General features: G+C 44.2%; 1 protein-coding gene across 2 annotated transcripts in view; it reads left to right on the top strand.

The window, feature by feature from the left end:
- The window catches only part of RTN1 (reticulon 1), a 124,827-nt gene extending 98,989 nt beyond the window's left edge, over positions 1-25,838 (top strand). The window contains exons 1-7 of one of the 2 annotated variants that reach the window (XM_030484597.1): positions 9,235-9,657; positions 20,389-20,596; positions 21,691-21,829; positions 22,726-22,795; positions 23,180-23,226; positions 23,317-23,375; positions 25,032-25,838. In XM_030484597.1, coding sequence (XP_030340457.1) covers positions 9,597-9,657; positions 20,389-20,596; positions 21,691-21,829; positions 22,726-22,795; positions 23,180-23,226; positions 23,317-23,375; positions 25,032-25,074 — 627 coding nt within the window. In that variant the 5' untranslated portion in view covers positions 9,235-9,596 and the 3' untranslated portion in view covers positions 25,075-25,838. Of the gene's footprint in view, positions 1-9,234; positions 9,658-20,388; positions 20,597-21,690; positions 21,830-22,725; positions 22,796-23,179; positions 23,227-23,316; positions 23,376-25,031 lie in introns of those variants that run through there. The other variant, XM_030484596.1, reaches the window with a different exon arrangement.
- The last annotated feature ends 715 nt before the right edge of the window (positions 25,839-26,553 follow it).

Raw genomic sequence — 26,553 nt, 5'->3', positions numbered from 1 at the left:
CACTCCTATGCAGTCAGTGTGCTTGTGGGCTTGCACTGGTGTGGTCGCCGCTCACGCTCTTTTTTCTGCCTCCTATTGCCTCTTCCTCCCAGCAGAGCAGCTCAGAGGAGCTGTGCCTGCCCTGCAGGGTCTCAGCAGTGCAGTGAGATGAGCTGCTCCAGGGCCACCTCCTCTTCTCCCAGCACAGGACCTTACCCAGGCAGGGATGGGGTCCCTGTTAGCTTGTGGCACACCTATGAGTCAAAGTCCAGGCCTTGTTTCCCCAGCTCAGGCACTGGCTGCCAGACCTTGCTTTGAGAATCCAATAAAAGTGTGTCTTCTTCATCTCTTCTGAGCATACTAGCCAAAGAGGGGGCTCCTCTGTCCTCCAGTATCCTTGCAGAGCACCAGGCAGGATTTCACCATTTTCATGAGCAATGCAATCCCAATTCATCTTTACAATCTTGCTTGATCTCCTCTGGTCCAAGAATGAGAGCCAGTAGCACCAGCCTGCAAGTTGTATTGTGAAAATGGTGAGGCTCCTTTGCTAGAGCAGCAGATTCTTGAGCTGGCTGCTGGAGAAATAAAGCTTAAAAAGCAGATGATGCCCCAAATTTAAATAGACCAAGCAGATCCAGAGACCTAAACGAGATGATTCCCAAGGTCACATAGGAAGCCTGTGGCAAGCACAAGGACTAAACTTAGATGTCCTGAGGCCCAGCCACGCTGTTGTCTCAGGACTGTCTTCTCTTTTGTCTTCCGGTCCATTAGGAAGATTGGTTAATAAAATGGAATTAATAATGCCAGCTGCAGCACCAGCAATGCTATAAGAGAGAAAAATCTAGCAGCACAGGCTTAAAAGTGGCAGGCTTGAAAATGGAGGTAGGCTGCAAGCACCAGAAGACCCCTCTGTAATGGGAGAATGCAGTAGGTCAGACAGAGTTTAAGGGTCTCAACAGCTTCACTGATCAAATGTCGACAAAGGAATGAAGATGTGCCAACTACCTCCCCCAGAGGAGACAAACACCCAATTTTAAGGTTCCTAGCAATTGAAAAAAGTAGTCCCACTGGAAAGAATCAAAAGACTTTTCTTGGTTAATTGCAGGAATAGAGCCTTCATTTCTGTGATACTCATGGTTCAAAAAATAACATTAAAGAACCAAGAGAAATTATCCACTGCTGAAGAACCAGGAGTAAATCAAAACTGATTCTTATGTGTTAGATGTGCTGTTGCCTGCAGTAGTCAGTGAGCTCAAATGGTACTGCAGAAGTACTCCCGGTATGATTCTTTTCTTTTTTGAATTGCCGAGGTGAGTATCTGAACTGCCGAGCTGAGTATCTCCAGAGAGGACGCCTTTAACACCGGAGCGGGGGGAAGCACAGCGTCCAGGAGCCTCAGTTCGGAGCGGCAAGAGCGACCGAGGGACCTTCAAGTCCTCGACAGGACTGGCCCAGGAGCCGGCAGCTCAGCTCACGCGAGCAGCTGACTCACAGGAGGCGGCGCCAGGAGTGACGGCACCAGCCCTCAGTGGGGAAAAACCCATCCCAGGGAGCGCGAGCGACCAGGGCGGGCAAACAGGGCGTGGCGCAGCAGTTTGCGCGGCAGTTGGCGCAGGCAGGGCGAGCGGGCAGCGAGCGGGATGGTGAGCGCTCGCCTCAGGACCAGGGCCCGCTCTGGGAGCTCTGCCCCGGTGGTGGCCAGCGTAGGCACCCAGACAGAGCCGATGAGAGGGGACGCTGCGGCGCAGACCTCGGAGTGTAGAGAGTGCCTCGACTGGTCTCTTGAGGCGAGGGTGCACAATGGACAGGGCTGCACTCGGTGCCCCCTGGTGGAGGTCCTCCTGCATCAGGTGGCTGAGCTGCGGGAGGCTGTTGGAGAACTAAAAGATGCCAGGGAAGCTGAGAGGAAGCTGGGCTGCTTGCTCCAGGCCCAAACTGTGCAGGGGCCGCAGACGTCCAGCATTGCTCATATAGGAAAGAAGGAGGGCAGCAACCCAGGAAGCTGGGAATTAGTCACGAGAAAAACTAACAAAAAAAGGAGGATGACGAGGGGCTTCCTCCTTAATCTTATGTCCCCACCCAGAACCGCTTCACAGTTCTGCAGGGGGCTAATGAGAAAGCACCCACCACACCTAATGAACATCCTGCTGATGCACCAGTAAAGAGGATCACTACTGGTGCCTCCAGGAAAAAGCGGAGGGTCATAGTAGTAGGGGACTCTACTTTGAAAGGCACAGAGGCACCCATGTGCCAGCCTGATCCAGTCTCGAGGGAGGTGTGTTGCCTGCCAGGGGCTCAGATCAGGGATGTTGCTGAGAGGCTGCCTGCTCTAGTAAGTCCTGCTATTACCCCCTTCTAGTGGTCCATGTGGGTGCTAGAGATATAGATAGCAGTAGCCTGGAGAACATTAAGAAGGACTTCAGAGCCCTGGGAGAGGTGGTTAGGGGCTCTGGAGCTCAGATAGTTTTTTCATCGATTCTCCAGGACAAGTGGGAGGACCTTAAAAAAGCTAGGTGCGTTTGGCAGGTTAAGAAATGGTTAGAATGGTGGTGCCATAGTCAGGGGTTTGGCTATTTAGAACATGGGGCTCCATTTGGGAGGCCAGATCTACTGGAGGCTGGTGGAGCTGGTCTGACAAAGAAGGGGAAGAGCTGTTTTGGTAGGAGGCTTACCAGGCTGGCCAAGAAAGCTTTAAACTAGATGTGTTGGGGGAGGGGAGCATTGATCCATCCCAACACTCCTGGTCAGTTGCCAGCACCTGTAATAAGTGCTTGGAGCAATGTAGAGATGTTCCAGCTGCCCCAGCCATTGAGTTGGCTGCATTTGGAGCTTGGCTAAGGTTTCCTGGGAAGAATATAGGAGCATTGCCTGGGAAGCTAGGGACCAGGTTAGGAAAGCTAAGGCCCAGCTGGAATTAAGTTTGGCAAGGGATGTAAAAGATAACAGGAAAAGATTCTATAGATACGTAGCAAATAAAAGACAGACTAGGGATAATGTGGGCCCTCTCCGGAAGCTATCAGGAGAACTGGCTACCATGGATTTGGAGAAGGCTGAGGTTCTTAATGACTTCAGTCATTAAGACCATGACCTCAGTCTTCACCAGCAAATGCTCTGACCACACCACCCAAGTCTTGGAAAGCAAATGCAGGGACTGTGAAAATGAAGACCTTAGGCCCACTGTAGGAGAGGGTCAGGTTCGAGACCATCTTAAGAACCTGAACGTGCACAAGTCCATGAGACCTGATGAAATCCATCCACGGGTCCTGAAGGAGCTGGTGAATGAAGTTGCTAAACCACTGTCCATCATATTCGAAAAGTCCTGGCAGTCAGGTGAAGTTCCCGATGACGGGAAGAAGGGTAATATAACCCCCATTTTCAAGAAGGGGAAGATGGAAGACCCGGGGAACTACAGACCAGTCAGTCTCACCTCTGTGCCTTGCGGAATCTTGGAGCAGTTTCTCCTGGAAAACATGCTAAGGCACATGAAAAACAACAAGGTGGTTGGTGACAGCCAGCATGGCTTCACTAAGGGGAAATCCTGCCTGACCAATTTGGTGGCCTTCTATGATGGAGCCACGGAACTGATGGACAGAGGCAGAGCAGTTGACGTCATCTACCTGGACTTGTGCAAAGCGTTCGACACTGTCCCGCATGACATCCTTGTCTCTAAATTGGAGAGACATCAATTTGATAGATGGACCACTCGGTGGATAAAAAACTGGCTCGATGGCCGCATGCAAAGACTAAATGTGTGGTAAATGGCTCGATGACCAGTTGGAAACCTGTAATGAGTGGTGTCCCTCAGGGATCGGTGTTGGGACCGGTCCTGTTCAACATCTTTGTCGGCGACATGGACAGTGGGATTGAGTGCGCCCTCAGCAAGTTTGCCGACGACACCAAGCTGTGTGGTTCAGTTGGTACGCAGGAGGGAAGAGTTGCCATCCAGAGGGACCTTGACACGCTTGAGAGGTGGGCCGATGCCAACCTTATGAAGTTTAACCAAGCCAAGTGTAAGGTCCTACACCTGGGTCGAGGCAATCCCAGGCACAGCTACAGGTTGGGCAGAGAAGAGATTCAGAGCAGCCCTGCAGAGAAGGACTTGGAGGTGTTGGTTGACGAGAAGCTTAACATGAGCCGGCAGTGTGCGCTTGCAGCCCAGAAAGCCAACCGTATCCTGGGCTGCATCAAAGCAAGCGTGACCAGCAGGTCGAAGGAGGTGATCCTGCCCCTCTACTCTGCTCTTGTGAGACCTCACTTGGAGTACTGCATACAGTTCTGCTGTCCTCAACATAAAAAGGACATGGAGCTGTTGGAGCAAGTCCAGAGGAGGGCCATGAGGATGATAAGAGGGCTGGAGCACCTCCCATATGAAGACAGGCTGAGAGAGTTGGGGCTGTTCAGCCTGGAGAAGAGAAGGCTGCGTGGAGACCTCATAGCAGCCTTCCAGTACCTGAAGGGGGTCTATAAGGATGCTGCGGAAGGACTCTTCCTTAGGGACTGTAGTGGTAGGACAAGGGGTAATGGCTTCAAACTTCAACAGGGGAAGTTTAGATTAGATATAAGGAAGAAGTTCTTTACAGTGAGGGTGGTGAAGCACTGGAATGGGTTGCCCAGGGAGGTTGTGGATGCTCCATCCCTGGCGGTGTTCAAGGCCAGGTTGGACACAGCCTTGGACCACGTGGTTTAGGGCAAGGTGTCCCTGCCCATGGCAGGGGGTTTGGAACTAGATGATCTTAAGGTCCTTTCCAACCCTTACTATTCTATGATTCTATGATTCTAAGTGCCAGCTACCTCTGGGATGGCTGGTAAAGAGGATCTGTGCTAGGTTTGCCAAGGGACTGCAGATCAGTGGTTCAAAAACCAAAATGGAAAATTGTTTCTTAACAATAGCACCAAATTTAAGGACTATCCTCCACATGGCTCATTTACTAGGATTCAAAGAAAGGCCACCTCATTCCCAGAGAGGGAAGCAAGTACAAAGCATCTCACCTGATTCTTTCACCCGCTCATTTGACTCATGTGATATGGTTGTTGCTGAAGACCTTATAATAATCTCAGAAATTGAGCAAAAATGGGCATAAAGAACACTGATGAGCAGAAAGTGAAACAGGCAGCAGAGCTGAAGCTTAGCAACACATCTCTAAACACACTTCTTGTCCTTGTGAACAACCCAAATATTTTGATTGATGATTTAAAAAAACCCTCATAAACTCAGGCATTTAATGGCTTCTAAAAGAAGTTGCAGGAAAGCTGGAACATTATGTGATATGCTGGGACATGGGGCTTCTTTTGTTAGGAGTATTCAGCTCCAGACTTTTTCAGCAGCAGTTTAAGACCTTATTGTCTTTTTTTACCAATTTATTGATTCCTTCTGTGGTTTAAAGACCTGAGAAAAAAACCCAAATTATCACTGTGTTGCATCTCCTGAGACAAAATACCAAAGACCTGGACAAAAGACAGCAAGGACGGAGCTGTCTATGTACTCCCTATATTGTGAATAGTCATGGACCTGAAATAGCCATCCAGTCTCCGAGCTCATGACCTTTTCACCCAAGCTGCCTCTGAGCAATTCTGCAGGCCAGAAAACGTGCAAGAAAAAGTGCAAAACAGTGGAAAGCATGCGAACAGAGCCAGGATCTGGCCCATCCCTCTGGTATTGACAGCCTTCTCACAAAAATGTAATTGCTGGCTGCCCTTGGAGTACTCAGGCAAAAATTCCCCATTGCTCTTTAGAGCTTTGAGACATATTAATGCAACTTTTAAAATAGCATCCCCCCTGTTTTTGTTGCTAATGCTAAGAACAAATTAACTTAGAAGAAAAACCCAATGATCTCCCTTAATGCTATTGTTTTCCTAAAGTGATAAATGTCAGGATCTTATAGCACCATGTTGCAGATCTGGCGCTGCCCTCAATGTGTCCCACAATGCGTTGACGCAGAGTGATGCAGAGCGCTGTTGTGAAAAACATAATCAGTCCAAAGTGTTTTCAAAGTCACTTCACTTAGAACAGAACTTGTGATGGTTTCAGCTCTATCTTTGAATTCGTTATCATTAAATATTATTTGAAACCAATGCTGATTTCCACCCTGCCCTCTAGTAAGGTTGTTAAGGACCAACCCTGAAGTTTAGGGACACATGTGAGCCTTTGTGTGGTAGAACAGTGGGTGCTTCTGAGCTCTTATGGACTGTTATGTCAAATCAAATATATTTTCTTAAAAAGCCTTAAATGTTGCTAACTCTGACCTCACCTTGTCAGACCTTGTCAGCAGTGGACAGGCAGGCTGGATCACTGTGGAAGTTGGAGGACTTTCGGAGGGAATCAAGGTAGGGTTGGAGAGCTAGTCCTGATGTGGGGCTGGAATGATATGGAAAGAAATGAGGCAGACAGCAACACCCTACTCATGTGTTAATGTGGTCAGAGGTTTTCCTCAAAGGGAGGTTAGGATGGGCTGAAAGCAACCAGGTAGCTTTATTTTGCTGAGTCCTTACCCCACATAACCTACATACATGGGTCATTACCTCCAGCAGAGCTCCTTAACAGGCAAATACTGATGAGCCCGCTTTGCTTGTGGCTGTGCCATACACACTGAGCTTTAGATGACCTCACTAAAACATCTTAAGATCTGTAATCATTTCAGTAACATACTGCGGCAGGAGGCTTCCCATGGACAGTGCTCTGAAGGGAAGTACATGCCACTTGCTGCTTTTAATCTTGCTTCTATTCATGACCACAGGAGAACTCTCCTCCAGAATTTCAGTATGCTGCAGTTGATGCCAAGATCTCTGACTTGTGCATTGTCACCCTTTCAAGATCCAGGAAGTGCTATGTTTGTTTTTTGTACTTTCTAGTCTGTTCAGTCAATGCTTAGTTGTGGTCCTGGTTTAGTTCTGTTACAAAGAAGTAGTTCTCACCCAGTTTTCACCCTCCATCTGTTGATGGCCAACTGGTTAGTCCTAATTCTGGCTCACTACTTACTGAATGCATAATTTAAATTCTCATTGTAGAAATGCATTTTTTACTAATCGCCATTTTAGTCTTGGATCCACCCAGTGCTGACTGGGATTTGTTAAACTTTTTGGCATATCTGTGTAGACACATGTACAGTGGTAATGCCAAGCGCTTGCTTCTGTTCCTCACCTAACTCGGCTCTTGGGATAAGTGAGTGCACGCTGGAAGACCTTCTTAGCCCATGAATTAAAATAGCTCTGGAAGTAGCATGGGAATACTACATGGGCCAGGTCTGAAGAGACACTTTTCCAAAGGGAAGTAAGAATTTAAGTAGGAAAACTGATGGTATGGCTTATTTTGGCAGCCTGAGGAAGGAGTTGGAGACCAGGGGTAAGACAAATCCCTACCAGCAATGAAGGAAAAGAGAAATCATCACTGTTTCATACAACACTGGGATGTTAAATGTACGTGGACCACTCATCTGTCCAAAGAAATTTGTCTTTTATACTTGGCTGCAAAATGTTGGTTAGAGTGAGACTAAGCAGAGATTTTGGGTCTTCTCACTGATGTGTTGCTGGTGGTATGTGATAAGTAGCCATGAGTTTCACTGATGCACTAAGTCTGAGGTCTCTTTGGCGTTTTTTCGAGGACTCCAGGATTTAGGAATTTCATGTGCATGATGGCTCTGTTTTATATACACTGTAAATACCTTGTATTATGCATTGGTGCTGGGAACCCCACCACAGAGCTGCAAACAGTGTTCAGGGAAAAACGTATCAGTAGGGGTATTTTCTGCACTTGCGAAGGGTTTAAACCAATCAGTGCAGGCTGAAAAATCACCTCTTGCCAGCCTGTTTCTTCCTTTTTTTAACAAAGCCAGGAAGAACACAAAATCAAGACTTGTAACATTGTAGATTATTTAATCTTACTGTATGCAATGACAGTTGAAGTTAGTTCTGCACTAATCAGTTAATTATTTTCCCATTATGGGACCAAAGATGCTGTATTCAGGCCTAAGCAAGTCTGTTGGGGGATTTCAAAGATGGTTTTGCAACATGAACGCTAACCATTCTATGATTCTATGAACAATGGCTGTTGGCCTCTGTAATGCCAGCAGAGTTCCCTAGGTAAAGGTTAAGATCACACTGTGGTGAATCTCTTCTTACATTTTGGCTTTCTTCTATGAGATGAGTTACCTGAGGGAAGGATAAGTGACCTACTACTGCCATTTGGAGATCTCTGTTAACTCAGGCATTAAAGACCACTTGGTTTTGGAGCCAAAAGAGCAGAAAGGTTCAAACTCTGTTCTCCATGAAGAGGTGTACGTGACCCACTGTGTCTATGCTGGTATGTGTTTCCATATAAAAAAGCTAAATTCAGTATAACATGGCTAAAGTAAAATAATTTCATAAACTAGCAGATTTCATAAAGATTGAATACAGCCTCAAAGCTAAGAGGCCCAGCTGGGACCATTCTGCCAACAATGACCGGACCAAGTCTGATATGCTGTATCTCAGGGCACTCTTCAGTGAAATGGGGTGACTTCTGGGCGAGTTTCTTTGTGATTAATAACCATCCCCAAATCTGGAAAGGCAGACAGGCTGGGTGGATGTAAAGGATTTTGTTTCCCAGTATTTGCCAAGTATGGCTGTTGCTTCATTATGATGTCTCTATTAGTTTGCTTATAGTAAGTTATTGATGGGGAAACTGAGGCAGAGGCAGTGTCTTACTGGGGTAAGACTGGGTTGGTGTTAAAATTCAGCTGTTACTGGGCTCACAATTACTGTAGAGAGCGCATGCCTTTTCCCAAATTGTCCCAGATACCTGCACTTTTACACCTCCAGTCCTGGTTTATGCAGCATTTTGAGCAGCGAGAGGAGGCAGCGCTCATACCCTGCACACCCTAACCTTGGCATCCTGGTGTAGCAGGGCTTGGCACGAAGGGCTGGGAGGCCACACGGGTCACCCTGTGTATGTGGGTACTCATGTCTGCAGGGAGAGAAGGGTGATCCTGATGGTGTGGGTACTCTTCTATTTCTGGAATAGTTTTGTCAAAAAATAGCAAAATGGGGGTTGCTGTGTTGGGATCAGGTTCTGATCTTAGTTTTCTCCTGCCTGCTCCCCAATCTCACCCAGCTGGGCAGAGGAGAAGGGGGCATCAGAACCTAGAGGGGTTGGGTGAAATTTGGCCCTCACAAAAAAAAAAAAAAAAAATCAAGAAAACATCAGATTCATCACTCTCAAGAAATTTCTGGAACATGAATAGTCACAACCATACAGCCACATAGGAAACGCTGCTCACCCCCCCACACCCTTCCACCCACACCCAATTTGTTTTTATTTCTTTGCTGTCAGGTTGCCTTAACCATTTCCATGGCTTAGGAGGCTAAGCCACCAAGCACAAGCTTTTGATTTGAAAGGGGACTGCATCCCCTTTTCAAAGGAGCCTGCTCCCTAGGGCAACCACATCACACTGCTGATTTGCTGCAGTGGAGACCGCAGCGCGTACAATATGCCCTCCCCCCTCCGCCTGTGCTGCTTACAGCATCAGTCCGGAGCCGAGCAGGGAGACGGGAGCGATACCCGCTAACCCACCCATGCTCGGGAATGCCTGACTGGTAACGCAGTGCCTCAGACGAAAGGACCGGCAATTCCTCAGCTCTCCGAGATGCAAGCCAGTGCCGATTCCACCAAGATGGACTGTCTTTGGAGCAACTGGAAATGTCAGGGTATTATATCTATTCTAGTGTTGCATGCTAGAAGGACTGCATGTCAGAGGAGGCAAAGGCAGGATCCATCCATTTTTGCATTGTTCACCTGTGGGCCTTTGCATGCTGTTTTCTCTCTCTCCCTGTGAAGCTTTTCTTTGGGGGTAATTTAAGAAAGAAGGAGCAAAAGCCCTTGATTTTGTTCTTTGAATGTATTTCTCCCGTCTCCAGCTGTCTCACCCTGAAAGCATCCAGGATGCAGGACCTTCCTTCCCACCTTACAGCTCATTCCCAAAGCATCCTCCCTTGCCGTTAGCAGTTTCATTTCTCATCCCCAGCTCTCTCCATCGGGCTGCCGCTGGCATGATTTCATACCTTTTGGGCTTTAGGAGAGCTGGGTGACGGTGAATTTGTGCAGGCTTGGGCTCCTGAGGGTTCGAGGCGGTTGTGTTGGGCGCCTGGGTGCATCCTGCCCATGGACACACCCATAGCGAGGGCTTAGCCTAGCGTCGACACAAAGAAAACGCAGCTTCGACAAGAAGTGTGATAGCTCTGAGGCAGCCGTGGCACTGCCACCCGCTTCGTACTTTGCTGTAAGATTGCTTAAAAAGAAATTATTAATCCTTTCGTTATGCTTTCAAGCACTCTGCCAAGACATTCAGGGGCAAAATAGTGCGATGATGTTGTCTTGCTGCTGAGTAGGTGAGGGGAACAATAACATCTCCTTTTGGGGTTTATTTTCAGCTTATTTTGAGCAGGTCGGTGTCTGTGCTGGGTGGGGCTGGCTACCTTCCCGGGTGCCTTGGACAGCTTTTCAGCCATTTTTAGTCGGCTTCACACTTCCCAGCCAGCATCTAGCCTTTGTTTTGATAAAAGACAGTCTCTGTGACGCTGCTCAGTGGGCAGATTAGAGGGAGAAAAGCTAGCGGCTGATCCTGCCAGGCCGGCAGCTGTCTGCTTTGGGCAGGCTTTGTTTGAATGTATTTTTTAATTTTCAGGTATGTGTTTATGCTGAGTAGTCAGTACATAATGTTGGTGCTTTCAAAGGGTCCCTGGGAGACAAATTACTGTATAGCATCATCTCATTAGAGGGTCCGAGATACTCGCAGACATAATTTCATAAGCACAGCTTAATGTAACAGAAGCCAGAAAACCTTCCGAAAGTGTTTTTTGGGGAGAGGAGGGGAGGAGAGGGCAGGGCAGGGGGAGATCTTTCAGACAGACACTTGTCTCTGGGGAGATGGTATTTTTCCAATCTTAATTCAGCACCTAATTGCATTTATAGTCCAAGGGGGTTTTTAAGGAGGAAAAAAAAAAGTTTTTTTGTAGATGGAAAGTAAACAGATGCACCTGTTAAATGCCAGCCTCCAGCAGCTTGGGCTTTCCATACCTTAATCAAGTTTCTATCTATAGGATATGTATAGGATTGCACGATTCGTTAAGCTTATATGGGAGAGCCACAACCAAACTTCAGGGTCTTTTCATCTGAGCTTTGCAGATAAACTTCCTTGTTAGATGGGGTTTGGGTTTTTTGTTTGGTTTGTTTCCAAAAAGGCTCAATATTTTGCTGATCCTTTTAAAAGCATTAATTTGCTGAGTCAGATTGCTGAACCACCTTTATGTAGAGGCAAACTGAATATTTTCCCTCTTTATCAGAAAAAAAAAAAATCATAAATTAAAAGGAGAGGAGTAACAAAGGGCATACTGCTATTTAATTTATTTAATTAATAATTAATAATAATAATAGTGAGCTTTCTCTCCTGTGCTTTCCTTTTTGGAACTGAGGTAGATTTCCTGAAAATTAAATGACACAATATGCCCCATGCTGATTTGGAAAAAAAAACAGACCTGAAAAAATCAACGCAGCTAAAATAAATCACTTGCCTCACTTCCCCATCATTTGCATATCTTTTTCTTTCTCTTGGGTGGTGCTTTATGATTCAAAAATGATCCTGCACCAAACATGAAATAGTCATAGAATATTATTTCTGTTGGCAAAATTCTTTGATCAATCCCAGATAAAATAGAAGAAATCTAAAATTCAGAAGAATGAAGGCTAAAGACTTGATTCATTGATTCTTTTGATATCTATTATTCATGTAGTCTCTGCCTCAACCCAGAATATCAGTTTCTTGCAAACCTGGAGTTGTATAATTTTCCCGGCTTCTTTATCAATGGAATTATGGTTCCTCTCTGAAAACTCTGGAATATGTCTGTGAACGTAACAGATGCAGATGCAACCTCAATAAATGCAGAGCATATTTTTACTGAAATTATGGAGATACAACATTGAGGTTAACCTAAGTTTTAATTAAAGGCAATCAAGCCTACCACTACCTATATCATAGATTTGACCTTATAGTACTTATAATTGGTGTAAAATTGGGTGGGGATCTTAAGAAGCTGCAGGGACACTTGGTGAAGTCTTGGCTTTGCCCACTAAATCAACACACTTTTATTTTCCTTGCAATGAAGCAATTGATACTGCTGCATACATTTAGAAATATTGCAATGTGTTTTACCTGTCCACCCTCCAGGTACAGTGTGATTATATCAATAGTAATTCATGATACAGCCCCTCACGGATGCGTGAGAGTAATTTGCCCCTGCTGGGCATGTGCTTCATTCAAAATGTTAATCATAGGCGGCTTTGGGGAATTGCAGCAGACTTCCACACCCAAGTCATCTTTCGCACTGGAAGGTGATGCATTTGAAGTAGGCTGGGATGGAGCCATGCATAATTCATGAGCGACTGGGCATGCTGGTCGATGTGGGCCTCCGTGTAACAACCTGTAGCCAGTGCCAGCTGCGTGACGCATCACAGTGCGCAGCTTCCAGTGGGGAGCTGCTGGATGAGGTGTGCCTCCAGGTTCAGGTGGTGGAGCAGGTCTCTGTGCCTTTCCCAGAGGCTCGGCCCAGCTTGGCAGGACTCATCCCCACACTTTACTGGGGATTAGGAAGATTAGGAAGGTCTTTGCACCCCAGCTTGGTGGAGCTGTTTGATGACAGTGCACTGGTCCCCATGAATATTCCCTCTTCCACTATTTCCTCTACATGCCATCTCTTGGGTGGTCATAAGTGATATGCTTGTTCCTGCAGCTTCAACCTCCCACAAGACTTATTAAGAAAAAAATCTGAAAGATGCAGAGAAAAAGGCCTGTGAACTGTTCATAGAAATGATCCTAAATATTATCCACATTATAATTATAACTTAATGTGGAAAAGGACTGCAGACATCATCAAATCCATCTAGCTGACATAACTCCACTGGGACTGGAGTTACTGAGTGGCATTTTCTTGTCAGTTGTTTCTAAACAACCAGCTTCCTTGCTGATTGTCTAGATTGACTTGATGTCAGTTGATATATTCCTGACTAATACATCAATTGATTTCCAAAGAGTGCTGAGAAGCTACACCAGCTATTCATGGCAACATTCCCCACTTTCAGACTGATAAAGAAGTTCAATGGCAATAATATTGATGCATGCTATTAATCTATAATCTTACTGACAGTTCTGTAGTCTCATTACAGCTATTACCATGAGAACATACCTTCAGACAGTTGGTGCCTTAAGTGCTTTCCAGAAAATACTGTGGGCCGTACTATCAGCTGGGATCCACATGTCTTGCTCAGATGAGCTCTCCCTCTTTTCAGCAGCTAAAGATTTGTCCTAGTAGTTGGTTCTTATGTTGGACCTTGGTAGAGATAAAATCTTGGAACCAAGCCATAACCTGATGTAACCAATTTAGCTAATAGTTTCACAAAAGTTCACCAATTTGTGAGGAATTGACTCCCTAATTTCACAGTTGATTTCCTGTGAAATTTGAATTAAATTTGTCACGGTTTTTTTCCACTTTCAGAGTTGCTTTTCATTTTTTTAGAGTTATTTAAACTCTAGCAAGAGGGTGATGATGGGGCAGTAGTTGAAGGCAACATTGGAGGGGTGCGTTTGCTTTCGCTTTCCTTAAGTCTCTGGGAAGTGAGGTTTGGTGAGGCTTTTTTGATATCAGAAGGGATACTCTCTCCATGTCAAATTCAATGCTCAGAAATAACATAGTTCTGAGCCATTCATTTTGAAAATCTGCATATTTTCAAATGTTTACATATAGTTAGGAAGGGTCCAGGTCTGTTATTTTGGTCCAGGAGCATCTCAGGAACATCTGAACATTTCCATAGCATTATATTCATTCAGAGACTGCATTCACAGACTCTGCTTGGTCTCCTTGGTTTCTGCTTACTTAAGGTAAGAGCAATAACATCCTTCACAGAAACTGGCCAAGGCAGGTAGTGATATTGTTTGATGAGCAGGAGGTGTGTGGAGGGGGCTTTCTCCTGCCACTCTATTAAATCCTGGTCTTAAAGCATCTCTCTTGTGAAAATTATAACATCATCAATAATAATAACAATAATAACATTATTAACAATAATAATGCAATAGACTTGTTTGCGGCATGGTTGTAGGGCTGATTTTTTTATTGCCGATCCTCTTCTGTCTACCCAAGCCCACTCTGGTTCCTCACATATGGCAGTCAATCAATACTTTTCTGCTCACATCTTGATCTTGCAGGTGGAATAGGATATAATGTGGAGGGCACCTTATATAAAGATTTTTCCCTGGTCCTCTTCCTGCTTCAGTTCTCCTCTCATCAGAGTTTGGGGACCAAGAAAGGACAAGGAGGTTAATAAACAATGTGTGTGTAAGAGGTAGAAGTATAGAGAGATCTCTTAAGGCTAGAGGTGAAGGATGAGGAGAGATGCCTCATGAAGCAGCACAGATGTTTTGTCTTGGCTCTGCTGTTAATCACAGCAGTCTCCTGAAGGCACCAGACTGCTTATTAGATGGTGTATCCATCTGTATTGTATTTGAATCAGATCTGTTGTGGGGAGCAGAGCAATGACCACATTGGATCCTTCACTAGTGAGAAAAGGGAAAGCCTGGTCCTGCAGCTTGTGGTTAAAGCTGCAAACTGGAATTTCTTTGAGTGTGAGCAATATTTACGTCTATTCAAAGACTTACAGCTTTGTTGCATTTGGTGTCAAATATTATTGCAACAATGCTATAAAGAAGATTGCCCTTCTTAAAATATGTTTCCTGATCTTTTCAATTCCAGTAGTCTGAGATATGCCTTATGAAGTCATTTGTATTTATGGAATCATGATACTACAATGTATCTGTATACAGAATTAAAGGCTGTGTGTAGATGGGATTTTCTCACTTCTCATTACTACTAATATTACATAGGGAACGAAGCTGTACAACCAATTGGTTTTAACTCCTACAGAGGTCCAGTAAGACCTCCATTATGTGGACAGCAGCTTGCTCACATCCAAAGGTGTTATTAGTATGCTGAAGAGCATATAACCTTTTATTCGATCATCAAGGCCCAAAGGGCCTCATTTAAGGCTGGATACAAGGGTTTTGCACACATTTTTTGTACTAGCTTCCATGTACATGCTTTTGATGCATGTTTATTTTTCATACAGTCATTGCAGTAGAGGAAAAACTGGCATAGTAAGGAGGAGAAAACAGAGGTTTCCAGAGGCAGTGAGGGAGAAGCTGTGGAAGATGTGAATTGTCCAGTCTGTGCTCCATTGATCTTCATTAATTTTCATCTGAAAATGCTTTCTTTGAGATGTGGAATGGAAAGATCCCTATTTCTCTTTCAGAAATATTTTTCAAAAACATAACCATGCAGGAGTATGAAGACATTTTATTTACAAGTTAGTTTGGATCCTCTATTCTCCCTCTGAGATCTCCACTCAGGAGCCTTGGACTGCAGTTGTCCCACACCGTGGTGCTTCGGGGTGAACCCCATCTTCATGTTTCCTGCTGCTCCCAAGGAGAATGGATTCAGGAGCATCACTACTTAGTCCACCTTGGCTGTCTCAAATTGTTCACCCCTTACTTCCAGCACTGCCCTTTCTAGCCCCCCAGGTCTGCCTTCTGGCTTTTTTGATGCCAAATATTGATGAGCAGAAACATTTTCTGCTGAAAGCCTGTTGAGAGCTGGGAGATCTTCCAGGCACTATACTCAGGAGCAGTTCCTGGCTGACACAAGCATTGTGTGCTGCTGCTGTTACTTATATTTGTGAGATTACTTTTAGTTTGCATCACAAATATGGTTACTTATCAGCTACTCATATTAGGAAGTGGTTGCTTGTATCATAGAGTTTACCTTTGTGCATCGTTAGTCTGGGTATTGGCCCCAAATGGACAACTCACATTAGTTTAATGAGATGAAGTTATATCATAAAGTATAGCTGAGACAGTGATTTGGCACCCTTGAAAACTTTTTCTTTCAAATGGAAGGCTACTTCAATAGCATTTTACAAGTTCTGCTGTCATTTAAAAAACATGGCCAGGCAATACTTTCAGATAAATAGCTCATCAGACATGCTTCTCCAGAAAAATTCTTCAAAGGTAATTGCAATGACCTGCAGCACTGCTGTCTTAGAGATGGCTGGCAAATCCTCCTTAATAAATACAAATACTTTTGAGCCTGAGGCAGTTCTGGCAAAACCCAGAGTCCTTTTATACCTCCACAAATGAGTCAGGGCTCTGGTGTGTTGTACTGGAAAGAGTGCAAAGTGACCGACACTGCTTCTTTCCCTCCAGGAGGCTAAAGGGAGATCATGGAAAGCTACAGCTGAACAGCTTCTGCATGTTAATGGGCATGGTCTGGATTTTACATTTGTGATTTTTAAAACAGAAGGAACCCAAACCTCCATGAACCAAGTCTGCTTTCAGTGCCTGTTTTCCAAACCCTGTTTGCAAATCCTAGCGGCAAACCTTAGGTGGTTTGAAGTTGGCATTTTGGCTCTCAGCAGTGTATCTTGCTTAGCCAGGCAGATTGACCCACTGTCCAACTGTATGCACATCACATATTGACAGGCTCACGTGGCACCAGCCTCCTGCTTCATGCATATTCAGTGTACATTGCTCAGAGTCATGCCATTGTAGTCGGGTCTGCGCAGTGCCATGCACACACACTTACACACACACCATGTCTGCAACACACCCAGAGCTCGCGAGACCCTTCACCACTCTAGGATCTTTTATTCTATGACCTGTTAAGGGAGTAAACCTGAGGGGTCAGTGAGTGTTTGAGGGAGTTGTTAGCTATCTTAATCAGTTTTATATGAATATAGGATGAGGTGAAATTCCGATTATGTGCAGACACATAAATGTGGTGAACAACCTCATCCCGTTCAGAATAATAAAAAATAATGGTGTGGAGGGGGTTGATGCACCCAGTTCTTGGTTCACCTGATGGTAAAGGAGCAAATTTCATGGAGTCATAGAATAGTTTGGGTTGTAAGGACCCTAGAGACCATCTAGTTCCAACCCCCCTGCCATAGGCAGGGACCTCCCACTAGACCAGGTTGTTAAAAGCCCCATCCAACCTGACATCATTCCTTTGCCCCTTGGTATCTATTTACAAGACCAGACACTGATATGACAGGTACTTTTGTTCTTGTGTAAGTAATTACAGAAGAAAATGGCAACCTGAGGAAGCCAGGCAAAGGATCCCAGCTAGGGGATTCTGCACCCACTGAAGTGACTGCAGCTGCAACTAGAGGAGCAAACACGGCTCTGACACATAGCTCAGGTGTTTTCAGCAGCATCTAAATTCATAAAATTCATAAATCAGGGGAACTGATTAAGCTCAAATCTGAGGACTGTTAGCCAAAAAAGTAGCGCTTTCTCCAAGGAAGCCCAGGGACCATGGCTGTAACCCTCAAGTCTCCACTGACTTCTGGCTCTGAATGCTCCTTCTCCACTTTCCCTGCCCAAGAAACCATGAGGTTCATCTCTCTCTTGCACTGTCTTTTGCAAAGCGGTTTGGCTCACCCCCTTCTCCCTAAGGGAGAAGAGGAGGAATGGCTGAAGGAGTGGCAAATCTGGCCTGAACAGCTGGACATGGCTGCAGTGCCGCAGCTCCCCATCCCTGCAGGGGAGACAAGGAAAAGGCAGATTTGGTTCCTGCCCTTGAAAATCCTAACTTGACCTACTGCAGGCTGCAGGGTGTGAGTGTGTGTGTGTGTTCCCAGGCTGGACCTGGGCACCTGAACAGTCACATAAAAATCATTCAACTCGTATCTCCTTCCTCTGTGCTGAGATTTTCCACCTAGCAGTTGGCACATATTTTTCCATGCACATGGGAATATTTGCCTCAGGTCTAAAAGACACAGGATAACTCTCTCCCAGGTCTCATTTGGCAGGTGAAAGAGGCCAGCTGCCTTTTCATTTCCTCTCTTGTGCATGCATGTATCCCCAGAACTGTGTCATTTGGCCTCTGTTCTGAGTAGTGACAAGCCTTTCCTCACCTGATACAGCTTAGTAAATATCCCAGTCATTTCATAGCAGAAAGGGGCACATTTCAGGATATACACACGCTTGGTCAAGTCAGTCTTGAGTCGTTCAGCATCTTCCTTGTTAAGGGGAATAGGAAAAAAGCAGTTTGGCATCTTTCTGGGCAAGAATACAGCCCACTTCCAGTCTGCAGGAATATGAGGTGGAAGATCCTAAAAGGAAAGAAAGAGGTCTTAGTTGCTCACTTTGAGTCTTATCATCAGTTGGGATTGTCTTAGGGAAGTCTACATAAGTGGTCTTTTGTACTTTCTGGCTCTCATTTGTTGGCCTGTCTACTACCTGTTTTCCACGTAGTGTTTTCCCCTGGTGCGTGGCATTTTTCTTTCATGAGGAGATGATGTTCCAAGTACAGCATCCTGCGTGAGCTCACCTGTGCTTATTTCATTTAACGTGAAGGTATTGTGTGGTATAAAATTTAAGTATCTCAAAAGTGAGATTTGTACAAATTCATATCATCCTCTGACAGAGAAGTTCTTAAGCACAAAAATGACTGGGCTGTGAAGAATACTGCCTGTCAAAATGCTTACTGGTAAAAGCATCCCAGTTGCTATGCTGTGCTGCAGTTTTGCAGTTCCTTGACTGAGAGTATGAAAAATGGTAAAACCTGCATACTTGTGTAGTGGATGCCATTTTGTAAGGATGGTTTGCGAGTCACATACTTCAGCACCCCGACACTGTAAGCAATTTGTGACACTGCTAAATTCCCTGATATAGGTGCATGCTCTTGACTATGCTGCAACTGCATTTTTGGAGCATTTCCTAGTCTGGGTTTCTGTGGGAAGGAAACGTGGGCATATATGTGGAAAGACTCTGGCCTGGTCCCTGGTCCCTGGGAGCACTCAGGACTCCCACATATGCCCCTAACCTCCTCCACCTCTTACCTTCCATGCAGCTCTTTCATGCATGCTCTGATCACAGGTCCAGTGCTGAAGGCTGGCACTTAAAAATACGGAAGAGGTATTGTGTATATTGGTGGAGAATATAGTAGGATGTTGCATGAAGAGAAAAGAGCTCGGTGATAGCAATTTTTGCATTCAAGCCCATTACTTTGAAAAGCAATGCTAATATGTGTGATAGTAATGAGTAATATAGCTCATTGACTCAAGGCAAACATGCCATGATGACTCACAGGTTTTGGAGATTAAATGATAAGAACTACTAGGCTGGATTAATTTTGTTTCTTTTTGTATTTGTGATTTTTTTTTTTTTTTTTTTTTTTGACAGATTGCAATTTTCCTGAATTTATTCTTTGATCAGAATGATTTGACAAGTGGCATCCATGAAATCTGTTTGGCTGGTGGTGTGTTCAAGCTGTTCATGAGGACTTGTGCAGTGTGTGAGATTAAAGCTGTTTTGTTTAGATTGTCATGAGCATGTCCTCTGGCTGGATGAAGAGTCCTCTCAGAAACAGGTTGTTGGTGTACAGAAATTAAATTCCCCTTTGTGGACTGTATATTCAGCAATCATTTCATAAAATTTTGCTTTTGTAGTGGCTATTCCTGATGGTAAGATGGTTTACTAAAGGGGTTGGAATAACTATACAAACTGGGTGAAAAACACTGTCAAAATTAACTGCTTTTCAAATGTATAAATATATTGGTTGAAAATGGTTCTCTGCACTTGCTTTGTTCTAAGTACCACCTCCCATGGACCTAAACAAGCAAAGTTATCTAACAAGCAGAAAGCTTTTTTTTAAATATATATTTCTGAGATGGTTGGATTTGAGTAGCAAAAGGAATTTATTCTGTATTTTAAGGCCCCATCTGAAAAATGGGGCCTTCCTACTGTGTAACTAATAAGCAGTGGTAAAACCAGGAGTCTTTTCCTTTCTGAAAACTTATGAAATAACAAAACCATATTGTCAAAACTTTGATTGGGAAAGTGCTTCATTGTGACTAACCCCAAACTTTCACGCTCATTTATCAACAACCAAAAATTGAAAATGTTTTGATCAAGCATTTGGCACTTGGGCTTGTGACAAAATAAAACCGATCCAGAGTTTCCAGAGTAAGGAAATGCAAGCTAGGTTGAAAACTTCCATACAATCCTAGCAACAACACAACCCCCAGCTTGCATTTGCCTTGCTGCTGTAAGAGACCCATTGCGCTGTGGTTGGAGGTATTCATCCATCTTATCTAACCAAAACACAGATACATGAAATACAAGAACTTCAAGTAGGTCATTGCTTGTAATTTCCTCAGTGCATCGCAGAACTCACATCATTGCTTCTGTTGAGGAGTTCCTGTTGATGGTGATGTGAGCAGGAGCATCACTCCTTCCTTTACCCTCCTGCAAGGACTCCGAGCATCGCAGTGGCCGTGGCGGCCATCCTGCTCTTCCAGCTTCTGCCTTTAACACATTGGTCTTCTCTCTCCAGCTATCGACCTGTTGTACTGGCGTGACATCAAGCAGACAGGGATCGTCTTTGGTAGCCTCCTGCTGCTGCTCTTCTCCCTGACCCAGTTCAGCGTCGTCAGCGTCGTGGCCTATCTGGCCCTTGCTGGCCTCTCAGCCACCATTAGCTTCAGAATCTACAAATCGGTCCTACAGGCTGTGCAGAAGACGGACGAGGGCCACCCCTTCAAGTGAGTGCTTTGCAGTCATGGCCAGCGGCCACTTACCTTGCAAAGGATCCATTTCCAGTGGCAATTCAAGTTTCTTTACCTGCTGCTTTTATAATGGATAAAATTCTTTTCTTGATGAAAACCAGGAAAATATTTGTTTCTGTTGTCCAGTGCCTCAAGAGCTGTTAAGGCTGTATTGGTTCAGATCCTGGGGGCAAAACAAACAATACAAAAGCCATTGTCCTCCGAGACATGGGAATTCTTTTTTCTGAAATTCAAAAGATCCCTAAAATTTTCAGCAAACATAGAAAAATAGTTTCATTAGAGCTAATGATAATACAATGTCTCTGTAAGCAGGAGGAGTATATTGGGCATAGAGGGAAACTATTTATATCTTTTCTCCAGCACTGCTTGGCTGTGATGTGGCAATCCATTACCCTTGGTGATGGTGATGGTGCCAGTGCCAGTGCCCTCCCCACACTCTGCAGGGTCTGGGTGGTTTGCTCCAGGAAAGCACCGATGCTTTCTCCTCTGCCAACAAGTTGGTAAACCAGGTCATGGAACTGGTTTAAAAAAAAGTCTTGTTGGGGTGCTGCTCCTTCTGTTTCACTTGGCTCAGTTCTGAGATGCAACTCGTGACATGAGCATAGCTCAGAGGGAGGTGCAGGGCAGGTAGAGGATGGAGGAGAGAGAAGGTGCACTGCTGTCAAAGATGACACATGGCCAGACAGCAGCTTTTGTTCCTCCAGAGGCTGCCACAGTTCTGTGCAACTTCTGTTGCACAGAAGTTTGTTGGGAACCTCCCTCCAGCGAGGATTTGCATCCCCCTTTGGGTGGCTTAAAGAGAGAGATCCCCTTAAGACTAGGCTCTGCATGGGGAGAGGGCGAGGCTGGAGGCAAACAGCCACAGTGCAGCCTGCAACTGCCCGGGGAGATGGGTCATGCAAGGTGAAGACAGTGTGTGCTGGTGGCTCTGTGCCTGCAGGAAAGGGGATGTGTTGCTCCAGCATGAAAAAATGTGGTCTGGGGAGGAGGGAGTGATGGGGTAGACAGTCGCAAGTGTGGAGGACAGGTGAACATGTCTGGGATTGTAACTGGACCTGTGTTTCTGGCAGAGCCTACTTGGAGATGGAAATGAATCTTTCACAGGACCAGATTCAGAAATACACAGACTGTCTCCAGCTATACGTCAACAGCACAGTCAAAGAGCTGAGGAGACTCTTTCTCGTTCAGGACCTCGTGGATTCTTTAAAAGTAGGATTGCTTTAAATATTTTTAACCCCAACCCCTCTCTAGAGGATCAATCTATATTTCAAAGTACTGCTTCCCATGCTGACAATGTTGTCATAAAATCTAGGTTTGTGTAGCTCCAAATAGAAAAGTTGCTCTTCTTTTTGATTTCCGACTTGCTTGGTTGCAGCAGTTTAGATGTTTGGCAATCTGCATTTGAATTTATTGATATGTAATACAGGAGTTATAAAAGGACCAGCTTAGCCACACTGCAGTTCTAGAAGCATCTCTGTGTTATGCTATGTATTACTTTGCCACAAAATAGTGTGTTCCTCTGTAATAGCTCTGTTAATCTGAATTTCCTCTAATGGTGGCATTTCCTGCTACAGACAAAGGTCTTCTTTTCCTTCCTTCTGAAATAATTATTTATTTTCAGCCTTACACCCAAGTAGGTGTTCTTCAGAGCAAAGGGAAGATCATTAAGAGAGAAGACATAGGTTAGGCTCCTAAATTACTAAAGATTTTTAGAAAAATGTACCCATCTCCCAGCATCAAGAGTTTTCAGTCACTGGGTTTATCACTGTCGGGCTGTGATTAACCTGTATGGGATGACCCCTGCCATCATCAAAACTGGATGCAGAAATCTGCCTATGTCATGCTCAATGCAGAGTCCTAAATGTATTCAATTAAGCCCTAAACATATGTGAAAGCTCAGCTAAGAGGGTGAGAAGCAGTGAACAGCAGAATGGAGAATGGGGTTTATACACCCAGAAAAAGTACCTAGTTCCTAATGTGCCTTACTTAATTACTCCTCTTACACATTAAAAAAGGCTAATGTACTGTTGTGTTAGCTAGTTAAGAGAACTAATTTCTTCTTATGCTGACACTGGAGGTGATATAATGATCCATCTTTAATTCAGTTTGCAGTACTAATGTGGCTGCTGACTTATGTGGGAGCCCTCTTCAATGGCCTGACTCTTCTGATAATGGGTAAAATCAACATTTCTTTTAAAATCTATATTCAACTTTGACTCCCTCTTGATTTCTACTTAGACAAAACAGCCTATCCTCAGTGTACCTTCATCACAGTTAAACCATCAACTTCTTTTTCCCTTCCTGGTAAATATTCATTATTCCCATTACATTGTCCCTCCTGCTAGAACTAATTTGTGGTTTATGGTTTTGCAGCTACTAGTCCTAGAGCAATGGGAAATTCCATTTTTGGAAGTTTTGAGCAGAGTTTGCTTTTAACACAAAGATCCCTGGTGGATCAGCTGACCAAGTGACATGATATGTGTTTGTCACTGAAGTAGGTCTCTTCTCTGGAGGAGTCTGATCTACAGGAATTTAACAGTGTGCTCTTTTTCTCCTCAGCTGTGGTGTCTATGTTTACTCTCCCTGTTGTATACGACAAGTACCAGGTAAGTCTGTCTACTTGGCAAAGTTCAGGTGTCTGGGTGGTTTTGCCTTGTTGATGCCTGATTGACTTGATCTCCCTTTGCTCTTTGCAGGCACAGATTGATCAGTACTTGGGACTTGTGCGGACCCACATAAACACTGTTGTGGCAAAGTGAGTTCAGCAGCAGAACTTCAACCAGAAGTCTTGCTGCGAGGTTGCGGTACACTGGGGGTGGCTAAAAGCTGGGTGGTCCTAAGGACAACGTGCCTGATGAATGATATCCTCCCCAGCTCCCAGCATGTAAGAGGCTGCAGTAGGGCAGACCCCTGGAGAAACAGGCCTTCTCAGCTGAGCATAGACGAAGGCAGAGCTGTGACCCTACATCCTTCTCACCTCTCCTGCCGTTTGGGGGAGCTGTGGACAGAGCAGCCCAACCAGGCACAGATGTCTGTACTTTTACTTGGCCAAGACAAACAGGAAAGAATATGTTAACTCCCTTCTCCACTGACCACTCCAAGCCTGGGGTTTTGCATTCAGGCTCTCTGTCCTTTAGAGTTAATAATACCGTTAACAAACAAAGTGGGAATTAGAACACTGTCCTGTCACTGAAAGAAAATACCTGGGAGCACGATGATCTTGAGTGTTTCAAACCAGCATGGAACAGACAAAAGACCTGGCTCGAATTTTTGAAGCAGTCTGCTTTAGTTCCTAATCTGTTTCCTGTATCAAAAGCTTTTGTGGAATCTCTAAGGGTGCAGTGGTGACCTAAACACAGTTCTCAAAACTTGAGAATTACTGAAACAGGGTGGCTGGTCTGGAAGGTAGATCCTGTACATCTCAGCAGTTTATATCCATAACTTTGCAGAAGTTGGCTGAGTGACAGGTACCCAATGGAAGGTTAAAAATAAAATCATAGAATGGTTCAGGCTGGAAGAGACCTTAAAGCTCATATAGTTCCAACCCTGCTGCCATGGACAGGGACACCTTCCACTAGACCAGGTTGCTCAAAGCACTCTCAAGCCTGGCCTTGAACACTTAAAAAATTGTGAAGTACAGAGAGCAAGTGACTATGAAGAGGTGCTGAGGAAACTGGGCTTGTTTAGCCTGGTAAGGAGGGAGCTAAGGAGTGATTTCTTAGTAGCCTATAAGTACTTGATGGGAAGTAACAAAATGATAAAGCCAAACTCTTCTAAATTTCGGCAGATGCTATAACAAGGAGCAACAACATAAATTCAACTTAGGAGGTTGATGTTGGACATTAGGAGAAACTTTTTCACTAGGAGTTTAGGACAGCAGCACAGCATGCTGCACAGGAAGGTGCCAGAACCTCCTTTCTTGGAGGTTTTCAAGATGCAGCAAGAAAAAGCCATGGCCAACCTAATTTAGCATTGACGATAGTCCTGCCTCACGTAGGAAGTTGATTCAAAGATTTTCAGGGATCCTTTCCAGCCAATATTTCTGTGATTCAGCAAAACCCTTAGCCATGGTCAGGACTAGAAGTTTGTACTGAAAATTCTTTGCTTCATTCCTGACTTCCGATATAAAATAGACCATGGTAGAAAAATGAAGGGAGGAGAATATCACTGAGCATATCCCATGATTACATGAACCACCAAAAACTGGGCCATTTAAAAGTAGGGGCCTGTCAGAGCACACAGATGGGGCATCACCACTTTTTCTTATTAGGCGCTAGTCCACTTGTTGTGACAACACACTGAACGCAAGCTAGAGATTACCCCTGGATAAGACTCCAAATCAGGATCCACTGGAATGGTATAACTGCCTAACCATATAATCCTCTTTTTCTTTTTTCTTCTTTATTTCTAGGATTCAAGCTAAAATCCCAGGTGCTAAGAGAAAGGCAGAGTAAAGCAGACATCAAGAATTCATCGACTACAGTAGTGAATAATAGGGGAATCTGGAGTGAAACAGCTCTGTTCTTAAACTTTACTGCAAATTTATTGTTCTTTTTTTTCTCCACACCATACTCTTAAGAACATAAAACTCAGAAGCAGTGCTTTTCCCCTGCTGCTTCTGCACTTAGAATATTTGCAATCACTTGTGTCAAGCACTAAAGTATAGTAAAGAGAAAAGTGTACTAGATGTGGTTTTTTGTGTTGCTTATAAAGTGCATGATGGTGAGAGCCTAAATAATATTGACCTTTTTATTTTATTTTTTTAGTGTTTTTCCTTCTTCTATTGGCATTGCTTCTATAACTTTTAATGTTACATGTGGCTAGGGGCTTTCCTGCTTAGTGCACTGATGCAATAGTTAAAATTGCTTCTACGTCACTGGGTTGCTGGTTGGATTCATCTTTATTAACTATATAGAATTGTAGACTGATGTTTTAGTGTTTTCCAGCACAAATACAATAAACAGTAATCGGTACTTATGGTAATCAGTTTTGTATAACTCAAAAAAAAAATGAAAACAAAACCCAGTACTTTTGTCGTAAAGGATTGACAGGCTGATTTACATGTATGGTAACTGGAAAGTTCCAGCATGTTAAATTTATTACAATTTGTATTACATACTCTGTAGTTCCTAATGGACTTAATTATGGACTCTGAATATTTGCACTTATGTACTTGATACCGAATGCAGAAATAAATGTTACTAAATGTAGAAAGTTCTCCCTCTTGTTGCCACTGGGATTATCTTGACATTTGCAAACAGGACACATGCCATGCAAAAACAAGCATTTTCTCTCTCTCTTCCCCATTGAGATCCGCACACAGTTTGCCCTTACAAAATAGTGCAGTCCAACAAGATCATCCATAGCACATAGCTCACGTATCAGTTTCACATCTTGATGAGTATGGCAATAAAAGAAGGATCTTAGTGCATAGTTTGGTGGTTTTTTGGTGGCAGTGTTAGCAAATACCAGGAACACAAATATTTGTCTCTTCCTTCATTTGTGTGTTGTGCAAATCATAAGCAACAGACTCTGGGAGAGGTCAGCACAACACAAAGGACTTTTCATTTTGCGTATCATCATGTTCCTCTCTTATCCAAAGCTGTTCCTTGAAATCTGCTTTAAACTGTGGGACCAATATGGAATCTCCAGGCTGGGAACTGTAATAAACTTTTGCTGTTGTTCAAAGGTGAAGGTTTTTAAAAATTGGCATTTGGTGTTTCAGAACCATTAGACAAAAGAAACAGCTGTTGAACATTATCTAAAGAGCTTCAAAACAAACAACTGCTTAAGTGCTGAATAATTTGCCCATTTGTTGAAAATACCTGTGGATTTTTTTTTATTTATTTTTATAAAAATATGAACATCAAAAAATTTTCAGCCAAGTTGCATTTTCCTTTTTTTCTACCACAGAAGTTTTTATGCAGAAATTA

Source organism: Strigops habroptila, chromosome 4, assembly GCF_004027225.2.
Source record: "Strigops habroptila isolate Jane chromosome 4, bStrHab1.2.pri, whole genome shotgun sequence".
Taxonomy (NCBI): Eukaryota; Metazoa; Chordata; class Aves; order Psittaciformes; family Psittacidae; genus Strigops; species Strigops habroptila.
The sequence above is the reverse complement of the archived record's forward strand: the minus strand, read 5'-3'. Positions and strand labels throughout refer to the sequence as shown.